The sequence below is a fragment of the Ciconia boyciana genome, chromosome 8, assembly GCF_034638445.1.
Source record: "Ciconia boyciana chromosome 8, ASM3463844v1, whole genome shotgun sequence".
NCBI lineage: Eukaryota > Metazoa > Chordata > Aves > Ciconiiformes > Ciconiidae > Ciconia > Ciconia boyciana.
Genome location: NC_132941.1, coordinates 20,344,332 through 20,355,081, shown reverse-complemented (window position 1 = coordinate 20,355,081; position 10,750 = coordinate 20,344,332). Strand labels below are relative to the sequence as shown.

General features: G+C 39.4%; 1 protein-coding gene across 1 annotated transcript; it reads right to left on the bottom strand.

Moving 5' to 3' along the window:
• Window positions 1-458: 458 nt before the first annotated feature.
• Window positions 459-9,157, bottom strand: FBXL22 (F-box and leucine rich repeat protein 22). The gene is made up of 2 exons (XM_072869761.1): window positions 7,533-9,157; window positions 459-4,684 (listed from the first exon to the last, which is right to left on the bottom strand). Exons 1-2 carry the CDS (start codon window positions 7,961-7,963, stop codon window positions 4,339-4,341), a joined length of 777 nt encoding a protein of 258 aa, XP_072725862.1. The 5' UTR covers window positions 7,964-9,157; the 3' UTR covers window positions 459-4,338.
• Window positions 9,158-10,750: the final 1,593 nt, after the last annotated feature.

Below are 10,750 nucleotides of genomic sequence, written 5' to 3'. Positions count from 1 at the left end.
AGATAACAAGCCTGCCTCCCTCCATACCTGGTAAGTTAGAGTTAGGGACTGTGAAGAGTAAAAAATGTTTCAGTAATGTTAAGAGAACTTTGACGGAACTCAAATGGCTTGGAACTGAAGAAAACTGTTAACATGCTTCCATCCTTACATAATACCCTAAGTAAAATGTAATCATTATATAGTCAATTTTCAAATTGGATTGCTAAGTAAGAAAATTTATTATTGATGCTGAAAAAAATTTATCAACACAACTGTGTTCAAATATTACCATGTCATGAACAAATACCCCATTCAAGGAGAGGAAGAGAAAATTGCGTTTGTACACAAATAGGCAAAGAAACCAAGTAGGAGAGTGTTCCAAGGCCCTTTTTCTCCGTAAAGTAAAAAAAACCACAAAAAACACAACACCACTGCCCCCCCTCCAAAAAAACCCAAACCCCAACCCCCACACACCCAGAAAGAGTCCTGATAGAAAACTGGCAAAAAGGCATAATTAATACATAGACAGATGCAAACCCGCTTTCGTATTTTGTAGCTACTTGAGAATCTGTTAGGTGTTACATCTATAGAGATGTGTCTTTCATCACAGAGTGCTTAGAGAGCTGGCATCAAGAAAAAGTCTTTGGTTACTAATGTGACTATATAGAATTCCTACCTTGTTTTGGCTTGTCAGCAGTATGTGAAACTGGTGTGTTTTTACCAGTTGTGTATCCAAGGTAAGAATTGCGTCAACATCCCAATTTCCAATTCACAATAAGCTTGTTCAGCCCAGCAATCTCCTTTCCAAGTTGTAAATGCTGTTTTAGGATTGCTGTTTGTCCTTCCTGTCTGTGCTTCCAGTTTTGTTCCTTACTTTGTAGTGTGTAAAGGTCCTACTTAAATTTTAGGAATGAGTTAATGAAATACCAGAATATTACAGTGTCATGCCATTAAATATCTCTTAAGTTGTGAAGATGCAATAATGAAATTGTTTTCTTTATTTGTCTTCTGGGTGAGTGTTTCTTAAGGATACTCATACTGATCAAGTATTTCTCTAGAATTTCAGCTCTGTTTGACTAAGTGTCTGTACTGCTGTGAGTTATTTCTTAGCTCAGCCAAATTAGTACCTACCAAAGGATATCTGTGGATCAATTAACCAGGATGGAAAGTAGGAGTAAGTATATTCACTTATGTTGAGAGCTGTAAAGTCCTCTTTCCATTTTTCACGCACCACATAAAGAATGTTTTCAGGAGCTCATAGCTATCTCATCAGTTCTTGCAGAGGAAAGAATAAGCCTGAGGAATGTAGTCTATTAAAATATTTCTGCTGAGATTGTTTGAAACTTACCTTCCTAGAGAAACTGATTGGAAATAAAATTTTACAGTACTACTCTTGTAGTAAAAATTGGCTTCAAGTGGAATTTTGATAGCATGTTTCCTTTCTTTCTGTTCAGACATGAACGAAAGACAATGTATCAGTTGAAATAAATCTTTCTTTCAAGACTACCTGAGGCACCAGAGACAAGTTCTCCGTTATGACACCCTAAGCATTTTCTCCACATAGCTTTAATAAAAGGAGCAACAGTATTGTAAAAAGAATACAGCAAGAAATTGGAAAATCAAACCAGTTATTCTTAAGTCATTGAGGCCTAACTTCAGAACTTTCTTCTACAGTTTACGTGCCAATGAGAGGGGGAAAAGGTCTGCTTTACTTCAATAGTAGGTTTTCACACATTCTTTTTGTTTTAGAGAGGTACTACAGTCATGCTGTTCTCTAAAGAAAAACATGTATCATGTTAGATATTTGTGACAGCCTTTAATAATTTGTTAAATAGCAATTTAAGAAGTCACGAATTCTGTTCCTTAGAGGAAAAGCTAGCTCTTGTAGTCTTCCAGTTACATAAAAGATTAAAATGCAGACAAGTAAAGTCCACAAAGCTATACCTGTAGATACAACTCTTAAAATGCAACAAAGCCATCAGATTACTTTAAACCATGATAGTCTTGATATACTTGAATTCCAGCGATGCAAGTTCCAGTTCATGTGTTTTTAACTAGCAGATTTCATCAGTGTTCTGTTACCAGTGCAGTGAGATTAATTATCAAAAATTACAGAGCCCCTCATGTAAATGAGAAGCAGGCTTGCTATGGTATATGCGCATAGATTGCTGTAGTGACGAAGTCTTGAATAATTGTTACGTAATGGAACAGAAATGTTGACTCTCTTTATGGGACAGAACAGTATTTCCAAACGCTAGTATTTCTAAATTAGCTTTAATTTTAAGGACACACACACTCAGGTATTCCTACTCTGTGTAAGGTTTTAATTCAAAGTGAAATCTTAACTGCTGTAGACTTCATTGTGATTTAAGTTGGAACTGATCAGGACCCATAGAGTTTGTGAAACTGGTCTGTATGCAGCCTTCTGTTTGACGTCTAAGCTGAACTGACATTTAACCATCTGTCATTCTTCATAAGTGTGAAGTTCTTCAGTGGATTGTATTGAATGGGAGAGAGATTTATACAAGTTCAGCTGCAGAGTCAGCAAGAATGGGAAGGATTATATACTATGGTGTGCTCTCTAGGAGTCAGAATTCTGAATTCATGTCAGAATTGCTTAACAAAATGGAAAATAACAGCAGAATTTGAGGACATGCTCCCACATAGAGTAAAGCACAGGGTTTGAGACAGGGTGCTTTTTTAAAAAAGCATGCTGTAGTCCAAACAAAAACCTGAATAATTCCAAGTAGATGATCACAAAGATTTTTCTGTATTGTTATACTGAGGCAGACTCAACAAGTAAAACTTTTGACAGGTAACTGCAGTACAGTTGACACAGTAAGGTGGCACTCAGAAATGTTTACTGTTCCTTAGACGTGATGTTACCAGTCCCGAGTACTCAATACCATGACCAAATCCCAGTGTGTTGTATCAAGGCAAATTTTATACAGCAGAATAAAACTCTGCCAACCTTTGGTGTCAAATTTTGTAGACAATGCCATAGCAACCCTTCATAAAAAAAAAAGTTTCACTTCCATGTAGCAGAGCAGCATGCAGTTAAGTGACAGCCTTGTGGTTTGGGATGAAAATAGCTATTTGTTTTTTACTTTGCAGTGAGAAACAGGTGTTTATCAGGAAACAGGAACACTGTAGTATGTTCCTAATGTAGCATTTAAAGCTACAGGTTGTAAGTCACAGTCTTTTCCTGTAGGTTAGTTATATAAACTAGCATTTGTTGATACTGCGCTTCCTTTAAGGTCAACTCTAAAAAATAACTTGGTGTATTTTGTCGAAGTACATTATGCAAAGGGTCAAACAGTGTTAAGCACGCATTGCCTTGCATCCCTCATTTAATAAATAAGCCAGACAAATCAGATACAAATGTTAATGACTGAGGAAGTGATGGTTGTCAGGTACTCTGCTCTTGCTAGAAAGATCTTACTTACATGGCGTCACCCTTAGCGGATGGAATGACCGTATGGATATATCCTTTAAGAGAAATTTGTTAATCACTCTTTCCCTGAAATTTGTGTAAATCATACAATTACCCAAGCTCTATCTGCTGCAGCTTTATGCCCCTTCCCATTACACAGGGAGTTTAGAAAGCAAGGGGGTCCACTCTGAACCTCATGACTCAACGGGAGGGTCCTACTTACTCTTTGTGTCTCTTCCTTTAGACATAAACTGTTAACCAAGTCTTGAGACAAAGATTGGATCCAGCTGCACCTAGGCTCCATAAGGAGTTTAGAAAGCAAGGGGGTCCACTCTGAACCTCGTGACTCAACGGGAGGGTCTTCCTTACTCTTTGCATCTCCGGTTTCTGTGCGAATCAGTCTAATTCGATTCTAAACTCAATTTTCCTTTGTATGTTTCTTCCATGCACTGATTAATAAGGTGAACCTTGCCATCAAACTTCCTGAACCTTGTCAAACCACTGTTACACTTTGTTAAATTCCATCAAATTTATTGGAACTCTGGCAAATTATTATTGTACCTCAATAAAACATGTTGCTGCTCCTCTCTTCTGAGTGAGGTGCGTTCTGCTCATCTGTGACAAGAGGGTATCAAAATTGCAGTTTTCAGCCTTAATCAGGTCTAACATTTTGTGACAGCAGTGCAGGGTTTTCCCGTTTCAAGGAACAACAGAAAGCAAACAGGTTTTTTTTTACTTAAGACTGTCCTCGTGGAGAAGCATGCCTTTTCCCAGTGCAGCCTTTACAAAACATATCAACCATTTGTTTGGACTTAAACCAGAATGCAGGAAGGTAGCCACCGTTCATCGAAGCAATGCTACCCAAGAGGAGAGTGGAAGTAAAGTAAAATACCCACATTGATGTGAGTTTATACAATTTGTTGCACTTAAAGCTGAACCAGTTTTCTTGACGCTTTTTCAAGCATCAACTTTTTTTCTGGCTTATTGTCTGGAATCATGTTAGCACTTCTCTCTGCTCTCAGCATTACGGAAGGACATTTTTCCCTGACTCTCTCTAGACCAGTTTGTGTTATGTTCCGGCAGAAGTCCATGTGGAGCGTTTGCAGTGACCCCCCATAGAGGGTCACTGCTTCTAGTGTCTGGTCAGTGATCCGCACACAGTTTTCCAGTTTGAGTGTCTTGAGGTTTGGGCAGTTCTTGAGAAGAAGCAAGATGCAATCATCTGTAACGTGGCCGCATCCAGAGAGGGTCAGAGATAACAGGTTTGGACATCTGAAAACATGATTGTTAAGGTGAGATGAGGGGAAAAATAAATAATAGAGCTTGGCGAAGCTAGTATCATCAAGAATAAACAGGAAAGTTAGAAATATACCTCTTCCATCAGGAGGGGTAAGAAAGCACGAGTAAGTGGGGACATATGTAGATCTTAATGCTCAGCTTTACTAATTGCAAAACTTACCTTCTTTGCTTTTTTGTTGGTAGCAACATCTATAGCTCAGCTGGCATAGTGGAGAAGGGCACATGGATGCCTATTTAAGCTACAGCTGCATTGCTTTTTCTTAAGGAGTTGCATGGTGCTGTGCTTCTCAAAGTGCAGCAAATGAAGACCCAGTAGAGATGAGATTCAAGTCAGGATAAATTTGAGGTCAGTTGAGTGAAGAGGCTGCTGTGTAGACATGCTGAGCATGGGCAAGTAAGACACTCCCACTCTTGATTTTATGGGGATTAATGGGTGTATTTCAGCTCCTTGGATTTACTGAATAGGTGCCAGCTACTACCAAAGTGTTGATATTTGAGCCCCTCACAACTGTTAAACCTTCCTTTAAATCACTGAAACTGGTAAGACTTCTACCATTAAACAATGATGCAGCAAATGAAAAAGGTTTCTTTTTTGTTGCTTGAGTAGACGTGGGAAAGTACAGGAAAGGCCTGTACCAAGTCAGTGTGCTGATGACTTACACTACCTGTCCTTGTGCAGAAAACCAGACCAGACCAGTTACTACTAGCTGTTGTGCTGACCAGGTATGTTTGCAAGGACCTGTGTGCACCACCCTGCAAAGCCTTTGTACAGAGTGTTTGGTTTCTGGCTTACACCTCCCTCCAGGGAGCAGCAGTTCAGCTGTCCCTCTATTTAGCTAAATGCAGCTTCATGTTTCTCTGTTAGCACAGGACTTCTTTAGGCTCTGTTGCAGGGAAAAATTATTACAGCAATGCTAATGTCAACCTTGTGAGACCTTTGGACAGAACTATTAGCCTGCCTCCATCCTGTAAGAACTGTAAAGTGTCTTTAAGCACTTCCATATAAAAATTTGTGCTTGCCGCCTGTATCAGGGTTTTGGGCGTACAACAGCAGTGGGGGCAAACAAGGGGCTCTGCCATCACTGCAGCATTGTATTTTGCCCTTAAAAACTGGTGCATAGTCGATTCCTCTTTCTCTATGCCCCACCCCATCCCTCTGCTGCTGCTTGACCTCACCTTTTGAGCAGAGGTAATAAAGTGAGATCATGTCAGCTGCATGATCTTTTTTTTTACTCTTTTCCTTTACACTTACAAACAGTTAGAAAACCAAATATTTTAAAGAAGGCAAGGTCAGGAAAGGCTCCGACCTGCTACCTCTTGTGGCTTCGTCAACAGAATCAAAGTACTCCAAACTCAGGGAGAAAAGCTGCATATTTGTTTAATTTGCATTTTTCTTTGTACAGAATGCTAGGAATTTTGTTCGGATGGAAATGCTTTCAATGGGTTGCTGCAAAGAAAGGCAGGAACTTGTCTTAGGAAGGCCAAAATGGATGAGGTGGGAGTTGACGTGAGTGTCAATATAAACTGTCATTTTTAAGAGTTCAGTTTAACTTGTGGAAACAAATCCATGTACAGCTGTAAGGCATTTGCTGAATTTTATGGACTTTGAGATTGCTTACTACCTAGGCTTTGCTTTGAATTTTGTCCAGCAACCAGTTTGGGGTTACGGGTTCTGCAGCGGAGAAAGGCACTTAAATGTTAAACCATTTCTGCAGAGCTGTGGTCTTGTGTCCTCCTTCTGAATCCTAATTTGTGATGGCAGAAAAATTGCAATAGTGAAGCGTGGCCTCATATGGTAGACATTCCAGTGCCAAAAAGAGAAATGCTTCCTCCTATGCCCTCCTTTGTAGGCACAGATGTGCTTCCTAATGATACTTTGCTAATTAATCCAAATTTTTTATCAGTTGTTCTAGAACAATTACTTCTGAAATTTTGTACTTGCAATTTAATGTTCTGTTTTGAATCTATAGTTCAGTCCTTGTTTTGAGGCTGCACTGTTGCTGGTTCTTACCAAGACAGTGTGTCCTGGCAGTATCCTGTAATTTGTTGGGGTTTTTAAATTGTTACTTCCAAACAGAACTTTTTGCCTTCCATGTTGTGGCACAAAGCTGTGCCATTTCAGGATAGGCACTGACATGCCCCTTTCAGCTCTAATCTAGGATCACAGCCATCCTCGGTGTTACTAAAATGCTAGGACTGGCTCTACCCTGTTTGCTCCTCCTAATGTAATTCAACTTTTTTTTTCTTAGAGCTGCTTTGTGGCGGTAAAGCTGTTATAAGAAATGCTGTGCACCCAGAGCTGCTTTTCCATAGTGGTATTTCTTTATCTAAGCTTTTTATAAACTACAGTAAAGGAAGAGTTAAAATTCAGTATAAAAGCAATACTTATTTCTAAGAATGAAACCAATTTGGTGTTTAGTTACACATTTAATGCACTTGGTTTTGTTATGACACAGTCACTATTTGAAATCAAGGCATTCCTCTAGCCCCTCACCCCAGGACAATGCTTTGCACTGCCAGAATGGTACATTTCAGTTAAGCAGCAATTTAGTAGGCAGTAGTGCACTTTCCTATATTAATTATTCATTATTAAAAAAAAAAAAGGGAAAAATAGGCTTAAGGAAAGTCAACATGAAGTATACGCTATTGCCACTATAAACCCAACTTAACACTGTATTAAAACTGTAAAGTCAAAGCACTCACATACTTAATGCTCCATTTCAGGTAGGATGTATGGAGTAAATAGCTCGCAATTGTCTCATTTCAAGGCAGTTAGTTAACCTTTACAGTAGAGGTAGAGTTTCACACCCAAAGAACGTACCTGTTGCAAACTTCTAGTAAAAAATCATTGACAGTGTTTTCATGCCTGTTACAGAAGTCTTTCTGGAAATTGTTTTTCATCCAGTCCTCAATGTTACACACCTTGACTCTCTCTGAATACCAGCAGATGGATAAGTATTTTAAAGCAGGTCCCAGGAGAAAATTATCCTTCTTCAGTTCCGCTGGAGAATGAAAGTTCAACAAAGGCCACAGTAAAGGATCCTGAAACACTTCTAGCAACTTGTGACATGTTTTTGCTAAACTTTTCCTACTATTTTTGTCCAGAAAAGAAAATAGATGTAAAAGGCATTCCCGATTCAGCTGGGTTATATGCATAGCCTGGCAGAATGTGTTAGAAAGAGAGTCTCCTGGCCTTGTGGAATAACGGCAGTGCTGGAGGGGGCGCAGAATCACCAGAAGGCTGTTGCACATATATGGGGTTGTAGAATGGTGTTTATTTTTGGCGAACAACTGGTGCAGAAGCTAAGAACAGGGAAAGGAAAAGAAACGTGCACGCATGAAACTCTTGTTTCTACAGGGAATGGAATGGGCATGTAGACTAGCAGCACTTGACCTTCATGAAATACTTCCTTAAAAGGGATTTCTTTCCTTTTAAGCACTTCTGAAATTCAGCAAAGTTCTTGTGCTGAGTTGCTGAACTGGGGGGCGGGGCATGTAGCTACAGCTGCAAGGAGTAGCTTTGCCAGCCTCTCCGGTTTGGAGGATTTGGCTTTCTAAGAGGAAGTCTGTTTTTGCAGTGTTCAACAATTTTAGCCTTGATTTGTTCACTCATTTTTTCTAAGGTCGTGCTTTTGCTTTGTGTTCAAGGACTGGTTATACTGGGTAATGAACTTCCACAAAGAGCTTGTAAAATGAGCGGAAAAATTCCCTGGGTGCTTTAAAGTGCACACAGGCAAAGTCTGCAGCTTCAATTTACAAGCCTCAGTGTTATGGGCAGTTTCCTGCACACAGTTATTTAAATAAACAAAGCTAGCTGTTTCCCCACTTTTTGCATGAGGAAAGGAATGATATGCAGGAAGACATGCATGGGAACAGCAAGTCTATGCTCAGCTGCTTGTAGGCTTGTGCTTTTAATAGATGTCTTCTATTAGCTTGAGTTTTACAAGCTTTCTTGTGTTATGTTTTTGCAGTTTTAGCTCTGTTACCATAGACTTGGCTGTTTTGGTGGGAAAAGGATATATGGAACTGGGTTTAGGAATAAAAGTGTTTGTTTTCCAGTAATGAGAGAAGATGTAGCAGAAAGTCTCTCCTAGAAGAAAAATAAAGCTACAGCAAATGGCAGGTTGGAATTAAAAGCAACAATAGACAGCCCTATAACTCATGTTTGTGAAATAAAAATGCTTGAGATTAAAGGTAGCATGTCCATCCTCTGTCTGGTGTTAATACAGGAAAATAATACATTCAACTAATTAGTAGATATTAACAGCAAAACACCCCTGCAGGAATTTCTGAAGTGGCCTGCAGGCACATTTTTAGTAGCTGGGAGGTTTTATGTACCTATGCATTTTAATTGGGTTTGTTTCAATATATGACAGGGTTGGCTGGGACCAAAGTTCATCTTTTCTTTCTTACCCTGAGAATGCAGTTTGAAATTCAGCTCTGAAAAACAAGATTGGAACTTCATTTGCAGTCTGCAACGATTATTTTAGCTGCTTTTCTCTGCCTGAGTAATGTGTATGCCTACAGGGTGACTCAAAAAATGGCAAAAGTTAGTAATTTTCTATTATAAACAGTAAGCTGTGCTTAAACAGTTGCCAGGCTTTTTTGGTTTCATGTCCTTTGTTATTTAATATTTTCCTTGAAATGAGGAGGAGGTTCCTGCTCCACACCCACCCTCAGAAACAGGCTACGAACAGTGGCATGAGTACTTCATGAAGCTATGAAAGGGACCAGAAGAGTACATGATTTCACATACCAGGTAAGCCACTCACTGGAAAACAGCAGCTTAAATGGTGTGCCAGCAGTTGTTGTTCCTCGTTCTCATACTAGCATTTTCAATTCACTCTGTCCCCTCATCCTTTTCAGAATTTACCTTCATTTTTGAGCAGGTTTAAACAGTCGAGACTGCTCAGAGGTGTAATAAACACAGGAATATTATTTATAAAAAAACCCAACAAACAAGGAAACTTGAACAACAAGGTTACCGTTGTGAGGATAGACTTTTTAACCACACAGAGGACACACACCACAGGCTGACATAAAAATTAACAGCTGTTGGGTGACGAGGCCCTTTAAAATTGAACACCAGGTCCTCTTTGGGTTTAGATGCTAAGTTTTGGTAGAGGTCTTAAATGGTGGGAACACTTCAGCAGTTTGCTTGATTTTGTTTTCCCCAGAACAAGTTAAAATACTCTGCTATCCAAGGTCAAAGGATTTACACTAAGGATATTCTGCCAGCCTGTAGAAGGACAAGAGGAGTTTCATTTTCTAAGGAAAGGAGACACTTTAATGGCACATTTTCCATAAACACACTGTGTGAATGAGAGAGAATTCACATTCAACCTGGAAATGCTCTAGAAACACAAGATGAGCACAGTCAGCAATCCTCGCTGAAAATTACACACTAGATTTTAATGGTAAACAATTACAACTATGGCACTACAGTACTTGAGGATATCCTAAAGCACAGTGGAATCAGTTTTCAAGGTGCTGATTACCTCATCAGTAAGACATAGACACATCAGTAATGAAATGCTGGGGAAACTTTTGAATACCACGTGTTATGCTTTCCATTGATTTACCAAGATCCTTAGAACTGGCCTCCTGCTTTTGATACAAGTCCACTGTCCCTGCCTGTCTGAAAGTTTTGAACTCTCCTCTCAGGCTGATACCTGTTACCACCTGGCAAGCACCTTCTGAGAAGGAGCTCCTCTTTTGTCAGTGCCTTAGAGTTTCACATAATGCTGCACTTAACAGCTCACTATACAACACACTAAAGCAGAAGTATTCTGAGAGCTGGATGTTTTTGCAGTTTTGTTTTACACACATCTCATCTCCAGTTGTATACGTGGCTAAACAATTACGAACAAAAGGACAACCTTTGATCAGACAAATTTTGGTGAAAAATAATGCAAGTCTTTGAACTGTAGAGAGCAGTTGTTGCTTGCAGAGGAGTCACAAGCAAGAAAAAAATTCTTGCCAGTTAGTGTGTACTATGATCAGCAGGAAGAAGAAAAGAAACATTTGGCTTAAATGAAA

Coding starts and splice junctions, on each gene's coding strand:
- FBXL22 (XM_072869761.1), bottom strand. CDS start 7,963: ATGTGCAACAGCCTTCTGGTGATTCTGCGCCCCCTCCAGCACTGCCGT. Junction 4,685..7,532: donor TTACTAGAAGTTTGCAACAG/GTACGTTCTTTG, acceptor TCATGTTTTCAG/ATGTCCAAACCTGTTATCTC.